Below are 24,836 nucleotides of genomic sequence, written 5' to 3'. Positions count from 1 at the left end.
ATACTTTGGTCCACAACCAACAATTCGAACCCGGACTGTTGGTGAAATCAAAAAACAACTGACATGTTAAGGAGGAAAATAACTTTGCTGTTAGCATGATAGGCTACTGCCAAGGTTCTTTCTGTCGACTTAATGTGATTAGCATTAGCCGTCCAGCACTCCGCTGCTTCTGCACCATATCAAAGCCTCAAGGGGGAGACAAAAGCACCAGTCATTGAACTAAGTATGTGTAATGTTTATGCCTTTAAAGGCACAAACAGTGTCACGCTTTTTTTTTTCAAAAGTACAATCTCATGCATATTTGATTTTCAGGTTCACCAGCGGATGGCCTTGCTGACCTCTTCATCATCTGGCATCATCCTTCTTATCGCAGGCTCTGCAGCAGACACAAGCGTCCATGTGAGCCAGTTTACATTACATACGTACACATCACACTCACACACACAATGCTATGCTAACAGAGAATGCTAACTGGCTGCCATGCAGGCCCACTGAGACTGAAACAGTGGGGACTGAAGTGATCCAATCCTCTTCTTAAAACCACATCACAATTCTACAAACCATCAATATACAAAGACGCAATATAACAAAGTGTGGCATTACAGAATCACTTCAGAAAGTCAACCCATTATCTTATATTGTTTCAATAAACAACTCCAAAATCCAAACCTCTACACTACAACATCATCTGGATCAGTTCAGAAATCAATATTTATCTAATAACGTGACAAAACATCACAAATTAAATCAAGTACGTCACACTCATCACTCACTCATAAGCTCTGGTCTGGAAGACTTCCAGCAGAAGTGGTGAGTTTATATATTGTTGTTCAGCGCTGCTGTTCATGTGATGAGGCTTTGAAGCACACTGGTAACTTTTGAGAGGCATTGGCTTTCAGACATCAACTTATCAGAGGACAGAAAAATGCTGACGTTAACTGTATGGCTTCTAGCTGGCCCTGTGAGAGGAATCTGAAATCTGATTTCAGCCTGATTGCTAAGTGACACGGGCCAGCACTACTGTGTCTGAAAAAGCCCTGCACAGACACACAGACACGGCAACCCATACTGTAGATGCAGAAATCTGATTGGACAATAAAATATATAACATACACATACATGTACTGGAAGCAGTGCATCCAAGCGACATGCTACAAAATGAAGATAATAGACTGTTGGGAATAAATTAATATAATTTCACAGAACAAATACTAGAATTCAAGTTGTTAATGTAAGTCTGTGCTTCTGATAATGTTTAGGCCAGCAGAGAAGGCTTTAGTGGCCTTGACCGCCCACCACTGGTTGGTACACACGTTAACGTGCGAGGAAATGTGCTGGTAATGTGGGACGGCCTCAAGGCTTACAAGTGGTTGTCAGGTGACTATCCCAAATTGGGATTCCCCAAAATGCATCAAGGAAACACATATGCACTTATTTTTTTGTGTGCCATTAATGGTCATTTTAAAGCAATTTCACAATTTTAACGCTTTAACAGAATCAAATATTATAAATAATTATATTGACAAATTATTTTGATTCTAGGAAAATACTACTATTGGATGTATGGCCGCAACATTGCTATGGGAAGCTTAGCATGACATGTTTGTCACAATGGCAAAAATGCTAAAACCTAAACCCCTTTACCATGAACAAGGTAACACTGGGTGACCGCAATTTAATTACAGAAAATCAGAGACTTGGCCCGGCTATGATACTCAATACGAATTATGCCTCCTCTGTATGGATACAAATGTTATATTACAAAATACCAATACCCAAATTCTTGCTATAATATAAAATACTATGATCGGTATTTCGTTTAGAACCAAAGACAGGAAAAATATTGAAAAATCAGCACGAAAATGACTACCAAAACAGAAAAACACAATGCTTAAGTTTTGGAATGGAACCAATATATACAGGAAAAATGTCCCCTCCAAAGTAGCAAGAACTTCTGAATTTGGACTTCAGTCGTGAATGACGTTCCCAATTTTAAGGACTTCAACTTGGCAAGCATTAAGAGGATTAACTCTGTGCATTTGTTTTTTTTTGGCACCACTAATTAAAAAAAGCCCCCCCACATGGCTGCCTTTCATGGATTACATCACATGTAGTAGTGTGCTGTAATAGCGGTCAATCGAACAGGCAAACAGGACATTTTCATCACCTTCTTAAAAAAAAAGCCAAATTGACAAGAGGCCCTCTTTGAATAGAACCATTGCTGTAGAAGTTCCAAATTTGTCAGCCCTTTGGGATGGGGCCCAATCTATCGCCCTACCACTTTATTTGAAGCACAAATAGATTTGGATTATCTTGAGTTAATGGCCTTTGTAAAATATAACAAAAACAGTCATTGTTTAAGTCATTTAATTCAATTAAAACATTTCAACAGAGAGAGAGAGAAAAAAAAAAAAAAGTCTTTCGATGCCAACAAATACACATTTTGTTTGAAGTTCAGTGCCCTCGAGCTGCTGGTCAACCTGTAAGGAGGAGGGGACAATCATCATGACAAAGTCCAAAAACGATGACGGACACATGACCATATACACGTATGTCGCTCAGACATCCAAGGAAGAGTTATGCCATCTTTGGTCAGCTGACCTCTGGTGGAAACTACGAATGGCGGAAAAGACATCATCATAGCGACAACAATGAATATTTAATAAAAGTGTATGTACCTGGCTACAACTCCACTTGGTTTACAAAATGGTCACCACAGGAAGTTAGTTCACCTGAAGTCAGAAAGGAAATTAGTGTTCAGTGGAAAAAAAAAAAAAAAAAAAAAAAGCCATGCTGGCATCCCTCGCTCAGACATCCAAGGAAGAATTAAACCATCTTTGGTGATAACCTCTGGTGGAAACTACGAATGGCAGGAAAAGACGTCATCACAGCGACAAAACTGAATATTAATTTTAAAAAAGTGTGTATGTACCTGCTTGGAAGGCCCACATTTGATGGTTTACCAAATGCCACCACAGGGAGTTAAGTTAACCTGAAGACAGAAAGGAAATTGGTGTTCAGTGCAAAAAAACAACAACAAACAAACAAAAAAAACAGACAAGACATGTTGGTACCCTTCACTCAAGACATCCAAAGAAGAATTAAACAGTCGGTCGGCTGACCTGTGGTGGAAACTACCTTATAAACAGCGTGAAAAATAAATCAGACAACACTGAAAAAATATGAGAATGCATGCATAGACATATACTGTACATAGATGCCTCATTGAGCGGGATGTGCCGTTGCTGTGATACGTCAGTACGTCTGCCGTGCAAGTATGGATGTGGCAGATCTGCCCCGTAATGCAAGGAAATGGCCCGAACATCATAAATTGTCTTTCTACAAAAGTGATTTAAGTTCATGCCTTTTATTCACCCAGTCACACGGACACCAATATGTTTGAGAAACATGAAATACAATGTAACTTTCAATGTGATGATTATGTTTACTCCTTATGTTCACGACAGGGGTTGGCAAACCCGCAACTCCGGAGCCGCATGTGGCTCTTCAGCCTCCTTGTTGCGGCTCCCTTCATCGGGCTCAGCGATTTTTCTTTAAACACCCAAGTGGAGGAAATGCGCATTTTCAAAGACGGTTTGAAATATTTAACTCACAAGTTCAAGCGTGCATCCAGATGTTCTGATTGCTGATTGGATGAGCAAGGGAAAGGGGAGGGTGGTCAGTGTGTGCATCGAGACGCCATAAGGATGTCTTGGGTGTGCTACCCTGTTGTAAGCTATCCATAATCATGGAAACATCCCTTAAAAGAAAAAGAGCTAGGAAAATAAGTTCATTCTGAATGGACATATTCCTTTAACTGTGGTGTTTGTTTTTTTTTTTAATAAATGTTAAAGTTGGCTATGTTTTGTTTTAACGAGAAGAAATCGAAAGCTTGGCCTACACATTTGTGTTTTATTACTTGAATTATGTTGTTGGAACAGGTACAATGCCTCCTCTTTCTTTACTGAAAGAGGCGGCAAAACGGTTCTTTTGATGGTAAAGGTTGCCAACCCCTGGTTTAGGCTAGAGGTAAGCACCAAACCAACAGTATTTTTCTAAATGTTTTGATTAGTTTTTAACACTACTAAAGTAACTGTCAGTGATAGAGAAATAGTAAACATCTACATTTATAATAACCACATCCTGAAACAGATTTGACAGGTGGGTTTTCTTAAAAACATTTTAAAAAACCATTAACATTTAACTGATTTTGGTATTTAGTGATTGATGAACATAGACATATATACACACATTTATCTGTTGGTGGGCATTGATGTGTTTGTGTGCATGCTTGCAAGCTAAAAACCTTGGAAAAGAATGGTCTTGCACAGCTTTTTCAGCTTGTTGCCGCGCTGTAGCTGAAGTGTGTTCAGTTTAGCAAAATGGTGCAGCCTCAGTTTGTGGGAGACAGGTAGTGACATCAGCACAAAATGGTGGTTGTCAATTCCAAACTGTATCTTGAATGTTATCCTCCCACTCAAAAACTAAAATAAAAAATGCTGGGTCTTCCTCTGGTCTTCACTTCAACATGTCTTGCATCATCATGTTAAGGCCAGGCTTGGCATCCTCTGAGGTCATCCATCTTGGTAAGAAAGAAAAGTAGTCATTCAATATGGGTGCACTGATTTTTGGCTGATAATCACTGGCAGCAGTATTAGCACATACTCATCAGCAAACAAACTCCGAGAGGGGTATCCATTTAAGGCCCATTGTTTTTATTTATTCATGGTAATGTAAATAAGTGCAGCTACAGTGCAGTTGAGGTAGCTTGGGGACGCCTTGGGAACACCTTGGTGTCCTCCCGGTAGAGCTGGAGGGGACCGGGGAAGTCTGGGCTTCCCTACTGAGACTGTTGCCCCCGTGACCCGGGCCCGGATGGATGGATGGATGGATGGACAGTGCTTTTTTTTTGTTAACCATTTTTAGAAGACAAGCATGTCCTTTGTGCCAGGAACACCAACCTGTCAACTGCATCAGGCTTAGCAACTGTCTGCCTTCCTTATGCATGTGGTAGTGCTTGTGCTAAATATTGTGGCTGCAAAGTTCGCTGGACATTTTCAGCAGGCTTTAAAAAAAAAAAAAAAAAATCTTTCCCATTGTTGCAACGGATCTTCAGCAATGTGATAGCACACCGCTTTGTGTAATGGCAGGAGTTGTGCAGCCAGCGTAGCGCTTCACACATTCCTCGTACTGTGTGAGTTTGTGCCAGGTTTTAAAAAGGTGGTGAAAAAGATTTTCTTTATGCTCTGAATTCAAAGTACCTCTAAATTACTGAGCTATGACTAGGAATGAGCGAGTACACCACTATATCTGTTCACACATCATCTGTACTCTGAGTGGGCGGGAAATAAACTGGAAGTGGGTGGGTGCTTAAATCAGTACATTTTAAGTCTGAAAATGCAATTGATCAAAAGTTGCTATATTTGTTTCTTTAAAAACTACAAAACAGCCTCAAAATTGAGATTCTAAGTACGTTTTTGATCGAAACAGTAGAAGAACCACTTACAGAACATATTTTTAATGATCTGTGTGAAGCTGGTGATTCATGCAAACAGGGAATCTTTCAGTGTTTTTCTCAAAAGCACCGCGTTAAGTACTACAAGCAATGTTTTCCAACTGACTTTATATCACCAGCCAAATTAGAAGAAAAGAGGAGGAAAAAACCCCCAACAACAGGCAGTGACCGACCCAGCACGAGCTGTTTACAGCCATCTTGTCAAATACACCGTGTACTTAATGAAACAAATCTACCAACTAACTTTAAATATACAAACGATAAGCAGCAGAGAGCGCTTATTCAGGCACCACAAGCGAGCATTGAGTGAGTGTGCGCACAGGGAACAGCAAATTCAGACATTGTGAGCACAAGGAGAGTGATCTTTATGTACACCGAGTATGTTTTTACATGTGCCAATTTTGGTATTATGTGACACCAAGCGAGTCTGTCTAAGGAGGGGCGGTCGATGTGTGTGACTGGCCAATCAAAGAGCGTGAAGATACATAAGTAGTTACCCAATGAGGATTTTCCTTCATCACGCTTACAGATAATTACTAGCTGTAAGTGTTTCATGCTCATACTCTGCAAAAATGCATTATCAGTAATGGATACTCATCCAAGTCTACGAAGCTACGATGGAGTATCAGGGCCACATTCTGACTAATTCTTCCACCGCAGACACTGTCGCTCCAAGCTTCTGCTCCACCCATCACCTTGCATGCACGAACAGAGGGGGACGGGCCAGGAGCTCACACCCAGTGCAAATAATTGAGGATACAGCACAAATCCAGTCTACTGTATATTGATATGGTTGTTTTTGATAGTGCTTAAAGTAAATATTGATATGAACAATATCGATATATCCCCCAGCCCTAGAAGGTGGCATACACTTTTTCCACGCCATTGTATCCGCCTTTCACTCTGCTCAGTCATACCAGGATAAAATGTGCACTGGGGAAGGAGTCTTCAAATAACATGAGCAATACCTTTGCAACGTATGTGGATGTGGGAGGTTGAAATTAAGAGTCTCTCTCAGATAGCTGTATGCAGTCGGACCATGTGAGTGGAGATTGATGGCAAAATCCCTCTGGTCTTTGGTGTACTCATGACTCTGTTTTGACAGGAGGTGTATTGGAAGATCTGAAATTCAAATTATCACAGGCAAATTAGTAAGTATCTTAAAATCACTAGGAAGTCTTAAAGAAGGGAAATTATGCACAAAGAGCTAATGACACCAAAAAGTAAAGGTACTCTTAAACTACGGTATAAAAAAACGAGTGAAATGACTTTTCCCCCAAACGGCCCAAAGCATGTTTTTTTTGGCTGTGACGTTGTGTTGACATGTTCCAGCAACCAGATTCAAACGCAGTCATGACCGTACAGCAAAGCAAAGAGACATTCACTGATGTCGTATTGTGTGACATCACACACAAATCAGCCAAGCCAAAAGGCAAAGCTCTCAATTTACCGTTCGATCTATGTTCCTACCCTCGCCTATGGTCATGAGCTTTGGGTAATGACCGAAAGGACAAGATCGTGGGTACAAGCGGCCAAAATAAGTTTTCTCCGTAGGGTGGCTGGGCTCTCCCTTAGAAATAAGGTAAGAAGCACTGTCATCTGGGAGAGACTCGGAGTAGAACCGCTACTCCTCCGCATTGAGAGGAGCCAGATAAGGTGGCTTGGGCATCTGGTCAGGATGCCTCCCGGACGTCTCCCTGGGGAGGTGTTCAGGGCAAGTCCGACCGGTAGAAGGCCTCGGGGAAGACCCAGGACACGTTGGAGAGACTGTCTCCCAACTGGCCTGGAAACACCTCGGGATCCGCAGGGGGGAGCTGGACGAAGTGGCCGGGGAGAGGAAAATCTGGGCCTCCCTGCTTAGGCTGTTGCCCCCGCGACCCGATCTTGGATAAGCGGTAGAAGATGGAAGGATGGATGAATGTCACATCCTCCATCTCTAGTCTTCTTCTGGAGACAGCTTTCAGTGACAAAGTGTCAAAAGCGATATCTCAACATTCGAACAAACATCTAACACACAAAAATAAGATTAACGTGTTTTGGTGTCATGAGCACTTTAAGTTACGTTTTTTATATTCTCATTTTACCTGAGTATATATCGAGCTGCTCCTTCAACTCTTCATTTATTACTTTCTTCACCCTAAGATCGTCCAGAAGACCACTCACAGCGTTCTTTGCCCTCCTCTCTCTGTCCTTGGCGTTCCTCATCTCTCTTTCCAGGCTCTCCACCCTATCCAAGGCTTTCTTGAGTCTGGCCCTCAGATCATGTGATGAAGGCAGAGCATAGGAGTGGTCCTTGTACAAACATGAATGAAAATATTTTAGGTCATATTTATATTACATTACTCAGCTGCCGTCTTATTACATCTTTACTACTACAATGTGCTGTCAACTGTCAGACATATCACACATCAGTTGTACTGGCAACATTATGTGCGTGTGCTTGTGAGAGTAGGGATGTCCCGATCCACATTTTTTGGCTTACGATCGAGATTTTGAAAAAAATTAAAAAAGTAGTCCAAATTTTGTTACAAATATGAATTTGTGGAATTGAATATTGCTATGAAAATGGCTCTTCAAAAAGCATTAAAAATAATTTAAGTATTGATTTTTTTTTTTTTTTTAATTATTTATTACACAGCATGACCAACATTGTTTAGCTTTTGTAACAAACCTTTTGTGTCAGGTCCCTAATCCAATTAAAGTCAATTAAAAAAATAATTTGAAAAAATGGGCATGGAAAATACTTTGAGGGTCGGACTAATCATTTGACAAGGTTATAGATCAATTTGTGGTATGATTTAGAATATGACTTTTAACAAACTCTTCAAACTAATAGTAATTTGACGGTCCCTAATATAACGACCATCGGTTAGAGCGTCACTTCCTGTGCGAGCTCCCCGCACCATGACACAGCAGTCCGGGCACAGTGAGGGGGAACTACCGCTGTAGCTACGGCCGAATACCCAACGTGAAACTAAATTCACCACAGACATGTCTGCATGGTGGTGTTGCATTTTCTTCTTGCGGGAGTCAAGTGGCAACCAGCTTTGAAGCGCATTACCACACCTACCGTATTGGAGTGTGGCCCAGAGTTACGAACGTTATACGGCAACCGGATCGCCCTGATCTTGTGGAGAAAGCTGATTTTATCCGATCTTCAAAATACAGCGCATCGGCAGCCGATCACGATCCTGAAGATCGGATCGGGGCATCCCTATGAGAGAGACAGAAAGATTCAATACCGACTTGTTTCAATGTAGTTGCAATTTAGTGTATGTGATTCTGTCTGAATGAGTGACAGAGTGAGAGGTGTTAAGGCAATAGTGGATTGACAAGCGGTTTGAATATAACCAGAGTTATAATGCTTACAGCTGTTTGAGGCATAGCTAGCACTAATTACTCACAACACTGGGCACAGGCAGGGGTTTGGTCTCTTGGACAAGCTGGGAACAGTCCAGTGACAGGGTTTTACATGCCTTCTGTGAGGTCTGAGACATTCTGGTAGCCACAATTGAGGATGGGCCCTGAAGGATGAAATACAGAAATCTCAGTGTAAAATATTATTATTGATTCAGTCACAAAGGAAAATATATTGCCACAGTGTGGCATCTTGCAGTCTACCTTGAGGAGGTAAGCCGGGAAACTGAATATTGAAGGAACAGCTCCATCTCTTATCCTGACTGTCTGACCTGTCCTGTCAAAATCCACCGGTCTGAAGTGCTCACTGCAGAGCATAGATGACGGACCTCCAGAAATCCCCTCCCGTTTGGCAGCCGTTTGCCACTGCTTTCTCAGCTCTTTATTTTTGGGAAACCTGCACAGAGTATGTGAAAAGTCAGCTGAGCAACTAACAACCACAATAGAAAAAAAAAAAAAAAAAAAAAAATCATTTTTCTTCACATATATATCACTTTTTTTTTTTTAAGTTTTGAGTCGATTTTGACTTGCGCACATTCATGCCGCAGGTTGACAACGACAAGGTGCAACAGTGTCAGTGTAATGTAGCATGACTAAAGTATGTCCTCCTTATCACAAGAGGCTGCAATATATAATATTTAATTTTAACATCTGTTCAGTGAAGTGTTCAAATGTCCGATGAGGCTGGTCTTATTAAAACTTCCCCGGTTTTGTGTCACCGCAGAAAACTTGCTCATGACAAGTGTTGCACTCAGCTGCAACGAACGTGATTTTCTGACTGATGAAAAATGTGCACTGCCGACACCACTCCTACGCCATGTTTAATGAAGACGTTAGCGCACGCTTCTCTTGTGATCGCATGGGCTCTACCTGGCTGCTGCTGGATAGATGTGCTGGGGTGGAGTCTGCAACAAACCGCTTGTATCAGAGTGCGAATATATTGGAAATTTTAGATGCAGGTCGATATAATCACATACGTCAGATACGTTGGGTATTACGAATGCTAGTTCATATCCTAGAGGCACCTTATTTAGAAGATTGTAAACAGCTTTTCTATGCCCCAACTACAAAAATATTCATTTATATAAAAGCACTCCAACTTTGAGGAAATTCCCCTTTCACATTTAGGTCTGGAATCAATTAACGATAAATGAGCGATTACTGTACTTGCAAATAACTACCTCGTAATCAAACCCCCTACTGCTGCACACTTAAACCATTTTTACATTTCATTAATTTGAAAGATTTAACATAATTGGTGAATTTTATAGTAAGTAATTCTGGTTCAGAAATTTTTATTGTACATGGTCAAATTAAATAAGTTTTATATGAGCACTGATGAGATGTGAATTTCTCTTGGAGAAACAAACAGAGCAATGAAGAACATGTCTCCTTCCTTTCTGCTAGGAGGGTGCGCTCGTAAGTATGTGTTACACGGTAATTTTCATTTATATTCGCATACTCCCAATGACCATCTCTATATCTATAGATATACAGTATAAAAGCAGCTGATATAGCGGCTTTTTTCAGATCCATATATCGATATCAGCCGGCCTCTAGTTTTAACAAGAATCCAAAATATTGTATGCACGGGACTTCATAGTATTAGCCACAAAGTGAGCAAATTCTGCTCATGACATTGTGTTATAATGGCCAAATACAATCAAAAGTATTTTTTTCTGTCTTACCTGTGAAAGCTAATCCCGTTAGATCTGGTTTGGACTGTAAACCGGTTGGTACAATTCCATGCAGAACATGAATGAGGCATCTTTGAATGAGGCAACATGTCAGTTTGCTCTTCCCACATCCATTATGGCGTCAACATAAGATTCAGCGCTCCATGCGGTGTCCATGTATAAGACTATGACTGTATGAATCTGGCTGCAACTCCACCTGATGGGTTTACAAAATGGCCACCACAGGACGTGACGTCACCAAAAAAAAGACAGGGGGGGAAAAAAAAAAAAAAAAAAGTTAAGTGTCGAGTACAACAAAAAAAGATTACCACATTAAAATTTTCCATCCTTCGCTCAGACATCCAAGGAAGAATTAAACCATCTTTGGTCAGCTGACCTCTGGTGGAAACTACGAATGGCGGAAAAGACATCATCACAGCGACAACATTGAATATTACATTTTATAAAAGTGTGTATGTACCTAGCTTGAAGTCCAACGTCTCATGGTTTACAAAATGGCCACAACTGGAAGTTACTTCACCTGAAAGTCAGGAGGAGGAAGTTAAGTGTTAGGTGCAACAAATAAAAACAGACAAGATGACAAGTAATGTGTCCATCGCTCAGACATCCAAGGAAGAATTAAACCGTCTTTGGTCAGCTGACCTCTGGTGGAAACTACGAATGGCAGGAAAAGACGTCATCACAGCGACAACATTGAATATTAATTATAAAAGTGTATGTACCTAGCTGGAAGGCCAACATCTCATGGTTTACAAAATGGCGCCCACTGGAAGTTACTTCACCTGAAAGTCAAGTGGACAGAGACAAGATGACATGTAGCATCCTTCACGCAGACATCAAAGGAAGAATTAAACAGTCTTTGGTCAGCTGACCTGTGGTGGAATCTACAAATATTAAATATTATGAAAGCATGTATGTAACCTGGCTGAGACGTCCGTAAGATGGTTGACAAAATGGCCACAACAGGACGTTACGTCACCTGAAAGTCAGGAAGAGGAAGTTAATGTTCAGTGCCAAAAAAAAAAAAAAAAAGACCAAGACCACATGACAAATGAGCTTTCGTCACTCAGACATCCAAGGAAGAATTAAACCATCTTTGGTCAGCTAACCTCTGGTGGAAACTACGAATGGCAGGAAAAGACATCATCACAGTGACAACATTGAATATTAATTATAAAAGTGTGTATATACCTGGCTGGAAGGCCAACGTCTCATGGTATACAAAATGGCCACCATAAGCTGTGACTTCACCTGAAAGTCACGAAGAAGTGTTCAGTGCACAAAAAAAAAAGTCAAGACAAAATGACTTGTTGCATCCTTCGCTCAGACATCCAAGGAAGAATTAAACCATCTTTGGTCAGCTGACCTCTGGTGGAAACTACGAATGGCAGGAAAAGACATCATCACAGCGACAACATTGAATATTAAAAAGGGATAGTTCCGATTTTTTTTTTTTTTAATAAACATGAGGTTGTATGACATCCCCATTAGCAGTATAGTCCAGCAACAGAGACTTACACCCACCCCCCACCCCCACAAGCCCACTTCTGGTCGGATTTTGGTGATGAAGAATGTAGTTTCGCTTAATTGCTGGGGACATTTAAGTTAAGAGTTTGGCTTCTCAAAACAATATGCATTCAAAAGAGTAATATATTTGAGTCACAAAAATGCCTTCTAAAAAAAAAAAAAATCTTGCCTCAAAATGCTCAGCGTTATATTTGTCCCCCGCTGTATCTCTGCACACTGTCGCCTGTGCATTCATTCGCGGGAATGCCACTACTTCCACAACAGAGGGCCACAGCCATCTTGTTTATGTACCTGTATGTGTTCCACAGCAGAAGATGATGTGGGTATCTATATATTGTTTTGAGAAGCCAAAGTCTTTACTTAAATGTCCCCAGCAACTAAGCGAAACTACGTTCATCACCGAAATCCAACCAGAACTGGAATTATGAGACCAAGTGGGGAGTAAGTCGCTGTTGCTGGACTACAGTGCTGATGGAGATGTCATCCAACTTCAGGTTAAAAAAAAAAAAAAATCCCAACTATCCCTTTAAATGTTCTAAAAGTGTGTATGTACCTAGCTGGAAGGCCAACGCCTCATGGTTTTCAAAATGGCCACCACTGGAAGTTACTTCACCTGAAAGTCAGGAGGAGGAAGTTAAGTAAACAGAGTTAACAAAAACAGACCAGATGACAAGTTAGTGTCCATCGCTCAGACATCCAAGGAAGAATTAAACCGTCTTTGGTCGGCTGACCTCTGGTGGAAACTACGAATGGCAGGAAAAGACATCATCACAGCGACAACATTGAAGACTAAATGTTATAATAGCGTGTATGTACCTGGCTGGGAGGCCAACGTCTGATGGTTTACAAAATGGCCACCACAGAAACATACTTCATCCTAAAATCCGGAGAAGTGTGCAGTGCAACAACCAAAAAAAAAGACAAGATGGCAAATTAGCGTCCATCGCTCTGACATCCAAGGAAGAATGCGGCAACTCTTAAGACAAAATATTACTTTATAAAACGAAGATCCAAAACTGCTTTGGAGACTTCAGACGGGCTCAAGATCAATGTTGGTACAATAAAAACGTCTGAAAACATACAATAACGGGAATTTGTCTTAACCAACAATGTTGGAATCATGCAAATTAGCGAGGTTCGTAAGCGCCAGCGTAGACACACATTCCCACCTTCGTGTTGGCAACATGGAGAAAAGTTAAACTACTCAAATTAAATGTACTTTATAAACGTCGTTTTTAATCTGAAATAATGGCGTTCAAGTAGAAGTATTGCTTACTATGAATTATACAAAAGTTTTTTTCAACGTGTAGCAACTCCAAACCGAAACGACGGTGAAACAATCAAAATCCATCCGTGAAATACGATGACTCTATGTGCAAACTAGTAACACGACCTGCAAAGATGCACTTTTGTTAACCAGCAGAGCGTATTATCAGATGGTTAAGAGTGTAACAAACTCCTGTATTTACATTAAAATCATGTCGTCGTCTCCTGCAGCAACCTCCTCGCTGACGCCTCGGCAAAACGGAACGTCTCAGAGTGCTACAGATATTTATATATCGCTTTGGCCGTCCCTTGACACGTCATCGCCCCCTGTCGGCTGGGAGTAACCAAATGACAAACCTAGTTAGTTTCCAGTAGAATATTTATCGCAACAGTTTTTTTTATTGTAAAATGTTTGGGAAAAGTCAATATGATGAAAGATTATACATCATGTTATAAAACTAACAGTAAACTTCTTCCTGATTGGTGGATGCTACATTGAAGCTTATTGGATGCCCCTCCTCCTTCAGCTCTTCCTCCACCTCCGTCTGCTGCAAGCTGCTGGTGTTGCCATGATGATGATGATGGGATGATACCCCCGCCCCCTCCCATCTACACTGGAGAAAAGGATGGCTTGAGGCTGGAAAACACACACACGCTGCTCCACCGCATCGCACTTCAACATGGTGAGTGTGTCCCCCTGGATAGTAATGAGAGAGGATAGGTGATGGATAGATGATGAATGGAGGAGACAGGAGCATTAGTAGCTTGCTCTTCAGGTAGAGATGAAGAGGAATAAACCCGCTTAAGCGTGTGGAGGTGTGGGGTGGGGGGGCGTGCGCGCGCGCCTGTGTGTGTGTGTGTGTGTGTGCGCGCGGCGCGCGTGAGATCCGGCCTGCATGTGCAGATGTAGTTAGCATCCTGAGCGCTAACAGTAACAGCAGCTGCGTCACGTCTGCACTTGTCCGAGTGCATGTGGTGAAGTGCACATAGTTGTGCACACCAGTTGTAGTGAAACAGATGTTGGGTCAATGCACACCTTGAAACGTTAAGACACGCCCTCTTGTGGCGGCAGTGAGCTGAAGCCCGTACATGGAGGGAAGAGTTTGAGGTGGACAAGTGGACAACAGGACAAAACATGTCTTTAAGAGACTACTGTGCACTACAGTGCCACTTGCTGGTTTTCGGCAACAATAACAGTGTGACGTGTGTGTCGCTCGGTGGCAGTCGCTACCCAGCCCACACACACACACACACACACACACACACACATACACAGTGTGTCGCCTCACTAAATTTAGGATTTTAAACTCAAAGGGTTGGAGAAGGTGCCACTTTTTGTCATGAGCTGGAGTCTGTTACCCCGGCAACCCCAGCATCACCCCATTCCTGTTTTCCGCAGGACGCCATCCACCACAGCAGGTAACACCTTCTTCTCCCTTGTGGCGTGACATCAAAAGTGCCAGCCATGTTTGAGTTTGTGCACTGAAGTAGCGGAGACGTCGCGTGACCACCAGGCCCTCCACCTGCAAGGGGGGCGTGTCCAAAAGCTAGCATTGGCAGATGGAGGCGCAGCAACACTCCCCTGAAAGCAGCAGTGAGGAGTGCACCGTCCTGGAGGCTCCGCCCACTAAAGACACTTGCCCGCAACACGGCGGCAAGGTGAGGCGGCCACATGGCTGCGAAATATTCACGCACATACGTGTCACTATTGGTCACGCCGTCTCCTCCGCAGGTGTTTGACTATTGTTGTGAGTGTGCATGCATGCTGTGTGACGAGTGCGTGCATGACCACAAAGAACACGCCAGGACACCTTTAAGCCACGCCCTGGAGCAACACCGCAACACCTTGCAGGCGAAGCTAACAGCCGCACATGACAGGTGACACATCAACCACATGCACCCCAAACCTCCCTGCGGGTGGCGCTGACAGCCTTTGTGTTTCCAGACTTCCACAAATTTCGGACGCCGTGGTCCTGGTCAGAGAGATGGTACAGCAGCTGACCAATCAGAGGGCTGCCATCGAAGAGGACATTGTGGGCAGCTTTGAGGACCTCCACAGGCAGCTGGACGTAAGGAAAAGTGTTCTTCTCATGGAGCTGGAGGTCACCTTCGGACTCAAGCAGAAGGTGAGTGCACCCTTTGCATTCACAAAGCAAGATGACCACCATGTTATCCTGTCGCGGTTGCAGGTTCTCCAGGCTCAGCTGGAGAGCCTCCTGCAGGGAGAGAGCACTGTGGCATCTGCCTGTGCACGTGCAGAGGACACCTTGGCAACGGAAGCGTGCAGTGGCAGCTTGGAGGCGGAGCTGGAGCTCAAGGATAAGCTGGAGGAGCTGGTCGGGTTTCACTTTCCATGTCAGCCGGAGGAGAACGACCAGCTGGACCTGGTCCTGGAGACGGACGGCCTCAGAAAATGGATCCACAACCTGGGGACCATTGTGACCACCAGGTGAGGCCCTGCCTTCATTGGCCACATGACTCCTCCCCCGCATGCCTGACTCCTCCTCTTCCTCAGTGCTGTGGCGAGCCAAAGTGAGGCCATGGGTGCTGGCCTGGAGCAGTGTATTGTGGGACTTCCTGCCTCTGTTACCATAGTAACAAGAGACAAGTCAGGAGGCGCCTGCAAGAGCGGCAATGCCATCTTGTCAGCTGAGGTTGTCCTCACGTCTGAGCACCAATCCAAAGCCAAAGGCCAAGTTGAAGGCGGGGCTGACCTCTTTTTCCTGCAGGTCTTCACACCTGACGGCAGCATTGTCGACGGAGAGATGGTGGACCGCAAGAACGGAACTTACGAGTTTGTCTACGTGGTGCCCAAAGAGGGCGAGTTCTCATTGGCCCTGCGCCTGTATGACCAACACATCAAAGGAAGTCCCTTTAAGCTGAACGTGAGCAGGCCGCAGGTGGGTAGGGCCTGGCTGGCGTGCCAACACCAGACTTGGCAAGCCCAGTCCTAAACCGTCCCCTTCCCCCGCAGGTGTCACCCTCCTCCGCCACGGTCAACGCCACAACGTCCACAGGTTCCTCCGAGGGCGCCAAGAGACGGGGCAAGTCCCCTGGGCAGAAAAAGAAGGGCTCCAAGAGGGCCAGCAGTGCCCTGGGAACGCCGCGCCGCAAAACCCAGAACCCCATCGAAGATGACCTCATCTTTCGAATTGGTGAGTGGGCTGAGCAATGAGGGCGCAGCTGAGAGCAGGCAGGTGCTAATGCCACTTCCTGTGTGTTCAGGAACCAAAGGCAGGAACAAAGGAGAGTTCACCAACCTGCAAGGAGTCGCCGCCGCCTCCGACGGGAACATCCTAATTGCTGATAGCAACAACCAGTGCGTGCAGGTAAGGCCAGTGCCATCTTCCGCATGTGCTAACAGTGCAACCATGGCGCCATGCTAGCACTCTGTCTTTTCCCTTCCAGATTTTTTCCAGCCAGGGAGAATTCAAAAGTCGATTTGGTGTGCGCGGGCGGTCGGCAGGGCAACTGCAGCGCCCCACTGGCGTGGCTGTGCACCCCAGTGGTGACATCATCATTGCCGACTATGACAACAAGTGGGTCAGCATCTTCTCCAGCGACGGCAAGTTCAAGGTGGGCGTCAAGACTTCGCTTGGGCCTGGCTAGCCTTCTCCACTCCTCACATTAACCTTGTTTGGCTAATGTCATCGGGCAGGCCAAACTGGGCTCAGGCAGGCTGATGGGACCCAAAGGCGTAACTGTGGACCGCAACGGTCACGTCATTGTGGTGGACAACAAAGCATGCACGGTGTTCATCTTCCAGCTGAGTGGCAAGCTCGTCACCAAATTCGGGAGCCGCGGAAACGGCGACAAGCAGTTTGCAGGTGGCTAGCGTGTGTTAGCGGAATCATGTGGCGGTGATGTGGCTAACCTTTGTGTGCTCCTGTCCCCAAGGTCCACACTTTGCCGCCATCAACGAGAACAACGAGATCATCGTGAGCGACTTCCACAACCACTCTGTCAAGGTAGTGCATTCTGCTGCATTCTTCCAGAGTGCGTGCGAGGGCGTTAAGATCTTAACATCACTTTGTGTCCGGACAGGTCTTCACGCCAGAAGGAGAACTGCTTCTCAAGTTTGGCTCCAACGGCGAGGGCAATGGACAGTTCAACGCCCCCACCGGTGTGGCCGTGGACGTGAACGGGAACATCATCGTGGCTGACTGGGGCAACAGTAGGATACAGGTAGGAGGTGGGAACGTTGGGATGTCGCCGGCGAGCCACCACTCCCAGTCACTTCCTGTCCAAACCCATGCAGGTGTTTGACAGCAGCGGGTCTTTCCTGTCCTACATCAACACTTCGGCTGACCCGCTGTACGGGCCACAGGGATTGGCCCTGACGGATGACGGACACGTAGTGGTGGCCGATTCAGGAAACCACTGCTTCAAAGTGTACCGGTACCTGCAGTGATGGAGGTCTGGGTGAGGCCAGATGGTGTCCTTGAGATGTGGACATCTACGAGACATTTTGATGTCATTTTGTATTGATGGTGGTGGTGGGAGAGGAAGTTTTTTCTGTACTTAACCTGCCAGCCTCCAGGGAGCAGTGTAGCAGCAGTAAACGCTAACTTCCTTAGCATGAAGGTCAAGGTGTAGCTGCTACATGGGCTGTGTTTCAGTTAGTGCACTTCTGTACTTATACTTTTTAATGCATAAGACCCTCAGCAATGTCCAAACGCTCCAAACACAGAAACAATCCAAAACCAAAAACACACAAAAAGCGGCTAAATATTGCGATCATGTTTTCCTGTAAGTGTACAACAACAGTGATCGATTTGGGACAGCAGTTCACTGTCAAAATTCACACACACTCAGGAATGAAGTACACAGTATACTCACTGGAGTGTAAACATGGAAGTGCATAAATGAAAACACAGCCATGGACTCACTGAGGAGCCCTGTGGAACAACACAGTATGACAAATGAGCCTGATTGTGTCGAAAGAATGAGTTTACATTTTGTGCTTTTAATGTGGAATAATAACTACAATGTGTGCACAATGATTAGTCAAGTTGTATTTTTGAGGATGGATTTAATTATGGAACTATGCCACCTCTGTTAGTCTTGATGTTTCCACCGTGTCTCGTTGAGCGGAGCATGAACAAATTGTCCTTCTGGTACCCAAAACCCATAAACCCTAACCCCTACCCCTATATGGTGTTGCTCTCCTGTGGCCACAACCACACATACACATCAGCACATATGCTTTCATCCAATAAGCATTCTACTTCATACATGCTACAGTATATACATCTTGGACTTCCATCCTATGAAATACTCACTAATCATTGTGTACATTCTAGCATGATTGCGTGGATTCGTGTAATAACACGGAACCATTGGAGTCCTGTCATCATTCCGCTCATTCCTGACTTGTGAATGTTGACTTCATGGAATGGTCAGTGAATCTGTGCGTGCGTGCGTGCGTGCGTGTGTGCGTGTGTTCGCTCACCAGCAACGGCAGCCAAGACCAAGACGACAGCCAGCCTACTGGTTCCGCTGAGTGGGCGGACTCAGCAGGCTGATTCAGGAAGTGACATCATCACGGATGTAGTGTATGACGTGCGTGCATTGAGGTTTTTTGTGTGCCATGTTTCACGTCGTGTGTGTGATGAGAACTATTTTTAGTCTGCACTGAAGCTAACTGGCTAGTGCTAACATGTGTGTTGCATCAACGCTTATTAGCATGTTGACATGTTGCTACAGTACTTTTCTGTTAATTTATTAAGTGATGAGCAAAGACAATAACGTGGGCAGCTAACTTGTTGTCCATGCTAATGCTAACAGCATACTAGCCAACATAATGGATGTTTATGTTTACCACATGAATCTTTCTGCATGTCCAATCAATAAAGACTTCCTTCATCCGCTTTTGTGTTCTCTAATGGATGTGTCACTCGTGTCAGGTTCTTGTGACATTTCGGAGCAAATGTGAAAGCGTTACCGCCAGCAATCCTTCAGGACCGTTCATGGAATCAGGACAGGCTGCGTCCAGCTTTCCATGGTGACAGTCTTAATGCAAGTTTTAGTCAAATCACCTGCAAACGAAATGTGGTGTTTATTCAAATCTGATGCGCATCTCCATCTGCCACACTTCTGTCACTTTCATCCATGCATGCCATCGTCCTGAGCGCCTCACGGGTGAAAACGTCTAGGACCAGTGGTTGTTCCTCCTCAGCACTCATGTCCTCCAACGCGTCTTCCGGTGTGGTCCTCACCATGGTGGACACATTGCTTCTGTGCTACGACATTGGTTTTGTTCACCACATGTTCCATTTGTTCTTCGTCATCACCCTCTTGCTTATCTTCCCTCTGTCTGTGTGTGTCCTCCATCTGGGCATCCGGCGTTCTGTCTCCACAGCAACCATCATCAGTCATTCTGACTGGTTTGTTTTTAACATGGCCACCATGGAGCTAATTGGAGTAGCGGCATCCATCCTCAACATGTGGGCAATCAACAAGGAAGACGGCCAGGTGGTCCTTGCGGGAATTATAATCCAGGCGTTCCCCTGGTACGGACAGATGGTCTTCCCCTTGCTCACGTGCGGTGACCGTTACTTGGCAGTGGTCCATCCCGTCGCTTACCTGCGTCTCAGGCGGCAGCGGAGCATTCGGAATGTCACCACTGGCGTCTTGTGGCTCGGGTGTTTCCTAGGGATCTATCTGACCTTCCTGGCCTTGAAGCAACCTCTGCTGGGAATCTGGCTGGGCATGTGCCAGGTGACCCTCTTCCTTGGGGCCATGACTTTCTGCAGTCTCTCGGTTGTCAACGTGCTCAGGCAACCGCGACCCGGCCAGCAGGGTGGAGTCGTGATGGACAAATCCAAGCGAAGAGCCGTCTGCATCATCCTCATCATAGCAGGAGTTCTTCTCCTCAAGTATGCAGGCAATGTTCTCTTGAGCGCCGCCAGCCTGATGGTGCCGTTTGGCTACAACACCTCCTGCGTCATGATGGTGGCAGTCCGATTCTTCGACCTTCCCAGCAGCTGCTTGCTCCCGCTCCTCTTCCTGCACAAGATGGGAAAATTGCACGCTTGCAAACATCCTCAAATGCTTTGCAACCTTTAACCTGCTGGCTCAAATAGGTTCATTTTATTCAATGACTCAATTTTATTGAATATATGTTCAGTTTCTTATATTCAGACAATATCTTTTAAGGTATATTAGATGGAGATTTGTCTTGACATATCATCTGCTGTCAAAGTAAATCTATATTTAATATACCTTAAAAGATATTATCTGAATATAAGAAACTTAATAGGCTTTGACCCGCTGACCTCATCTCTTGTCCAGGATGACTTGGACCTCCTGAGGAGTGGGCGTAGCCAGTGGGCAGAGTCAACACAGCATCATTCATATAATTGTGTTTGTGTGTGTGTGTGTGTGTGTGTGTGTGTGTGTGTGTTAAATAAAAATCACAAATGAAGGTTGTTTTGATCATTACACACATGCACGCACACACGCTTTTTTGGGTTAAATAACCTCATTTGGTTTGTGTACATTTGATGACATTAACAGTGGCCATAATGGTGATTGACTGGTATCCAGTCCAGGTCAGCTGGGATAGACTCCATGTGTTTATATCTGTGTATACCTATAAAAATGGCTAAAAATGCTATTATGCTAATGTTAGCATGCTAGCAGGCTAACATGCAAACATTAGCATGCTAACACCTAACGTGACAGTGCTAAGTATTTATATATGTGTCTACCCATGAAAATAGCAAAAAATGCTAGCATGCTAGCAGCAAAAAAGTGTTTATATATGTGTGTACGTATGAAAATGGCTAAAAATGGCACTATGCTAATGTTAGCATGCTAGTAATGCTAACATGAACATGCTAACATCTAGCATGATAGTGATAAGTGTTAATATTTTTGTCTACCTATGAAAAAGGCTAAACATGCTACTATGCCATTGTTAGCGTGCTAATAATGCTAACGTTAAAATGCTACTGAAAAATGCTACTACACTAATGTTAACATGGTAGTAATGCTAACATGCTAGTATTGGCATGCTAACACCTAGCATGATTGGCGCAATATATCGGGGCGGCTAAATGTTCGGAATTGACTTTGGAACGGTCTGAATTAGTTCAGAAATGTAAAAGTAGTTTAAATTAATAAAGTCTTTAAATCAAAGGCATTTTGCATTCTGAAAAATGGGAATGTGAAGAGATGTTGGAATTCTTGTTATGTGGAAAATGGCATGATTGTCCTTAATTAGTTGAATGCTTTGATGTTGGAATGGTGTAAATTGTTCTGGGTAAAACTAGGTAACTAATTTTTACAGAAAAGTGCCATTTGGGGCAAAATTTTCAATTTTCACTCCTGAATTAGTTGATTGGTTTGATGTTGTAACGCTTTGAATGGGTTGAGAAATGTGGAAGTATTTAGGAGTCTTTAGATCAAAGGCATTTTGCATTCCTGAGGAATGTGGGTATTTTTGTGAAAAGTATGAATTTTGGGAAAAATTTTAAATTTTTGTTCAGTATAGATATTGAAAGCCTGAATGTCTTGTACGTGTTGAACAGTTTGATGTTGGAATGGCTTGGAATCGGTTGAGAAATGTGGACCGTGAAACGTTTCCCAGAAAAAGAAAAAATTGGGTTGGAAAATTTGGAAAAAGTGGGAATTTTTTGAACGTCTGAAATAGTGAATTTTGAAGTGCTTAGTTTGTGGAACGTTTTCGTAATTTGAATCTTTTGAATTTGTTGAAAAATGTGGCAACTGTGGCTCAAAAATGGCCCTTTCATTTTCAATGGGAACTTTTCGTGGAAATTTGAGAATTTTGGGAAACGTGGACATTTTAGAAACATGGAGAAAAGAGAGCACACGTTGCGTGAATAAGTGGAACATTTTTGTGTTGAAATATCTGGAATAAGTTGAAAAATGTGGCATGTGGAAGCGGCCGAAAAATGAGACAGAATCAAAAGAAGAATTCAATTAAGCATTTAGCAGACAAAAAATGAGGCGGAATAAGAACTTTGGTCTCAGTTTAACCATTGCCCCTAATTTTAATTAGCCGACAGGTGGTGGTGATTGGAGGACAGTGACTTCCATGATTAATGCTAACACAGAGGACTTGAACCTGCAACCTTTGGATTGAGAACCACATGCTCTAACCACCCAAGCCATGTCATTGCTGTACACTGAACAGAATGATTCAGTAATGGAAAATATTGAATTATTTTTCACCAGCAGAGGACGCCGTTTAAATTGCACATTCATTTTCAATGGGAACATTTTCAATGTCATCTTTATTCATTGAGAGCAAGTCTGCAGGGGGCTACTGAATAAGGCATTAGTCCTCCACAGACTCATATGGAACATGTGGGTCAATACAGTAGTTTGGTCCGCATGCACGTTGCTGTTGTTTGTGGGTCATGTGACCTGGATGGTTTCAGGGCAGCTCCAGCATTCCGTTCTGTTCCAGAATCAGCTGAATTCTGACGTGGACCACCTGTAAAGCGTTGATGACGACACGCAGGACAGGCTCCGCCTCCCGCTGGCTCTGCACACACACCAGCCGCAAAAAGTGGTTCCTGTCAGGGAGGGCAAGGAAGACGAGCTCGGCGGCCTGTCGCAGCACCCACGAGTGGTGGGGAGCCAGCGCCACCTGGTAGGCCTCCCTAAGGAAACACAGGGATGACATCATCAGCCACCATGAGGCCAAACAAAATGGCGGTGGCGGCCGTGCACCTGCTGAGCTCGCCAGGCGTCTTGAGGTGCCCATGCGCGTCGGGCGTGTGCGTCAGTCCGTCCAGTGTCATGGCAAGCCACAGCAACGATCGGTGCAAACGCAGCAGCGTCCTGCAGCCTGAATCCGTGCGGTGGGAAAAGTGGACCACCCCTTCTTTTAGCTCCGCCTCCACCATGGCGCTCACAGAGCGGTATGCCTGCAGACGCACCACAGGAAGCTGTTTATGAACATGGACGCCATTTGACGCCCACCACCCGTCTCACCTCGCCCTCCAATCCACGCTCCTGGTGTTGGCGAGCCAACTGTCGTATCAGCGCCACCTTGTCGCTGACCTTCTGAGAGAAGAAGCTGACCACGGGACCCAGAGACTCCATGAAACTGTCAAGAGAACAGAAGTCAGTAAAGCTCACCGCCGCTGCCACCGACATAATAGGAGTGTACATGATCAGCTGATCCCAACTCTGCAGGTACGGCTCCAGCAGGACGTCATCGCTAACGCTCACGCTGGACATCAAGAAGTGCAGCAGACGCCATACCTGAAACGATTGGCCAGGGCACTCCTGGATGAGGGGCGAGATAAACTCCAACCCCTCATTGATGACCAGTGGAGGCTGAGAGAGAAAAAGACTTGACAATGTACCAACATAGTGCCTCATCCATGGAGGTTTTACCCTTTTTCTGTACGTCATCACACATGGAAAGTGGGCGGGGCCACAGTCTGACACATCACCCTGGGCTGTAGAGCATGCAAAAAGCATTAGAAGACCAGCGCTACCAGAGGCAGACCTGCTGAGCACGGGACGCCGGAGCCAACATGGACAAACTGTTAAGGTGACTTACGGAGCCACACAACCAACACCAACAGCACCAAGATGGCCGACAGCAGAACGTAGGGAAGGAGCGCCGTCCCTCTAAGCACGACCATATTGACCACTGCGCGCATTCACATGCTCTCAGGCGCACAATGCATGACCACACACACACACATACGCATGAGCCTCTGGGCAACCTTTGGACTTGACCTTTGTACTCACACACGCTGGCATGTACACATAGAAATGGGGTGAGTCTGACGGTGGCGACTGTCACGCTCGCCCCGTGCCTTTTCATCATCGGGATTGTTGTGTTTCAACAGAGTTCTTTGGTAAGCAATCCCAAGTTGAACGTGTGTGTTTATCACCAGCACCGACAGTCTCTGTGTCTTTCACATCCTCTTCTGGAACGCCATGATTGTCCTAGCTTCCTCCAGGGTTAGTATCAGTTTGTTCTGAAGTTACACTTCTTGTTTGAGCATCAACCATCTGATTTATATGTCTTTTTACACCTGTTCCACTCACAGACACCAGGTATGTTACAGGACCTAAAACTTAGTAATCACTTCTCTCCTTCCCTGTATTTTTTTTTTTTTTACCAGTACTGACTGACCTGCAGTGAAGGATATGACTTTTCTTTTGCTTCGTGACTTGTTAGGCAAACTACTTGGATAAATGAAGTGTTTTAACCAAAGATAACCTAGCATGGACTTTTCAAAATCAACTCAGCTGGTGTTTTCCTGGTAGAAGTGTGGCATGTGTCAGCAACCAAACAAGAAATGCAAATGTGTTGCGACATCATGCACCCAACTGTTCTATTCTTGGACAGACTATTTTTGAAGTTTTGAGCTAGTCTCTCGGCCACACCATTAGACTCAGACGGATGTCACTATTCTTTC

The 24,836-nt window shown here is 44.5% G+C and overlaps 4 protein-coding genes and 7 non-coding genes across 11 annotated transcripts; 2 read left to right on the top strand and 9 right to left on the bottom strand.

The window, feature by feature from the left end:
• Positions 1–2,554: 2,554 nt before the first annotated feature.
• Positions 2,555–2,646, bottom strand: LOC129168574 (small nucleolar RNA SNORD14). Its single transcript, XR_008566287.1, has one exon. It is a non-coding gene; the product is annotated as a small nucleolar RNA SNORD14 (small nucleolar RNA).
• Positions 2,647–2,752: 106 nt separating this feature from the next.
• LOC129167837 (THAP domain-containing protein 2-like) lies at positions 2,753–13,727 on the bottom strand. The gene is made up of 13 exons (XM_054752425.1): positions 13,626–13,727; positions 12,973–13,033; positions 12,710–12,769; positions 11,821–11,880; positions 11,551–11,608; positions 11,352–11,411; positions 11,090–11,149; positions 10,621–10,825; positions 9,137–9,329; positions 8,920–9,039; positions 7,600–7,807; positions 6,484–6,637; positions 2,753–2,992 (listed from the first exon to the last, which is right to left on the bottom strand). The coding sequence occupies exons 8-13, from the start codon at positions 10,737–10,739 to the stop codon at positions 2,983–2,985; spliced, it is 804 nt and encodes a 267-aa protein (XP_054608400.1). The 5' UTR covers positions 10,740–10,825; positions 11,090–11,149; positions 11,352–11,411; positions 11,551–11,608; positions 11,821–11,880; positions 12,710–12,769; positions 12,973–13,033; positions 13,626–13,727; the 3' UTR covers positions 2,753–2,982.
• On the bottom strand, positions 2,804–2,894 carry LOC129168573 (small nucleolar RNA SNORD14). Its single transcript, XR_008566286.1, has one exon. It is a non-coding gene; the product is annotated as a small nucleolar RNA SNORD14 (small nucleolar RNA).
• On the bottom strand, positions 10,959–11,050 carry LOC129168572 (small nucleolar RNA SNORD14). Its single transcript, XR_008566285.1, has one exon. It is a non-coding gene; the product is annotated as a small nucleolar RNA SNORD14 (small nucleolar RNA).
• LOC129168570 (small nucleolar RNA SNORD14) lies at positions 11,225–11,317 on the bottom strand. Its single transcript, XR_008566283.1, has one exon. It is a non-coding gene; the product is annotated as a small nucleolar RNA SNORD14 (small nucleolar RNA).
• LOC129168571 (small nucleolar RNA SNORD14) lies at positions 11,692–11,784 on the bottom strand. Its single transcript, XR_008566284.1, has one exon. It is a non-coding gene; the product is annotated as a small nucleolar RNA SNORD14 (small nucleolar RNA).
• LOC129168587 (small nucleolar RNA SNORD14) lies at positions 11,949–12,041 on the bottom strand. Its single transcript, XR_008566301.1, has one exon. It is a non-coding gene; the product is annotated as a small nucleolar RNA SNORD14 (small nucleolar RNA).
• LOC129168569 (small nucleolar RNA SNORD14) lies at positions 12,841–12,933 on the bottom strand. Its single transcript, XR_008566281.1, has one exon. It is a non-coding gene; the product is annotated as a small nucleolar RNA SNORD14 (small nucleolar RNA).
• A 229-nt stretch (positions 13,728–13,956) lies between the features above and the next one.
• Positions 13,957–19,292, top strand: LOC129167836 (tripartite motif-containing protein 2-like). The gene is made up of 14 exons (XM_054752424.1): positions 13,957–14,105; positions 14,822–15,081; positions 15,155–15,300; positions 15,368–15,548; positions 15,612–15,871; positions 15,938–16,076; positions 16,152–16,322; positions 16,397–16,577; positions 16,648–16,751; positions 16,831–16,998; positions 17,081–17,249; positions 17,320–17,390; positions 17,467–17,607; positions 17,681–19,292. The coding sequence occupies exons 2-14, from the start codon at positions 14,983–14,985 to the stop codon at positions 17,831–17,833; spliced, it is 1,983 nt and encodes a 660-aa protein (XP_054608399.1). The 5' UTR covers positions 13,957–14,105; positions 14,822–14,982; the 3' UTR covers positions 17,834–19,292.
• A 157-nt stretch (positions 19,293–19,449) lies between these two features.
• Positions 19,450–20,490, top strand: LOC129194973 (uncharacterized). Its single transcript, XM_054800603.1, has 2 exons — positions 19,450–19,644; positions 19,784–20,490. The coding sequence occupies exon 2, from the start codon at positions 19,822–19,824 to the stop codon at positions 20,488–20,490; it is 669 nt and encodes a 222-aa protein (XP_054656578.1). The 5' UTR covers positions 19,450–19,644; positions 19,784–19,821.
• A 2,018-nt stretch (positions 20,491–22,508) lies between these two features.
• Positions 22,509–24,121, bottom strand: gltpd2a (glycolipid transfer protein domain containing 2a). The gene is made up of 6 exons (XM_054753191.1): positions 23,966–24,121; positions 23,797–23,861; positions 23,567–23,736; positions 23,389–23,503; positions 23,125–23,321; positions 22,509–23,054 (listed from the first exon to the last, which is right to left on the bottom strand). Exons 1-6 carry the CDS (start codon positions 24,066–24,068, stop codon positions 22,826–22,828), a joined length of 879 nt encoding a protein of 292 aa, XP_054609166.1. The 5' UTR covers positions 24,069–24,121; the 3' UTR covers positions 22,509–22,825.
• Positions 24,122–24,836: the final 715 nt, after the last annotated feature.

Source organism: Dunckerocampus dactyliophorus, chromosome 15 (genome assembly GCF_027744805.1).
Source record: "Dunckerocampus dactyliophorus isolate RoL2022-P2 chromosome 15, RoL_Ddac_1.1, whole genome shotgun sequence".
NCBI lineage: Eukaryota > Metazoa > Chordata > Actinopteri > Syngnathiformes > Syngnathidae > Dunckerocampus > Dunckerocampus dactyliophorus.
Note: the sequence above shows the minus strand (reverse complement) of the source record. Positions and strands in the feature narration are given on the sequence as shown.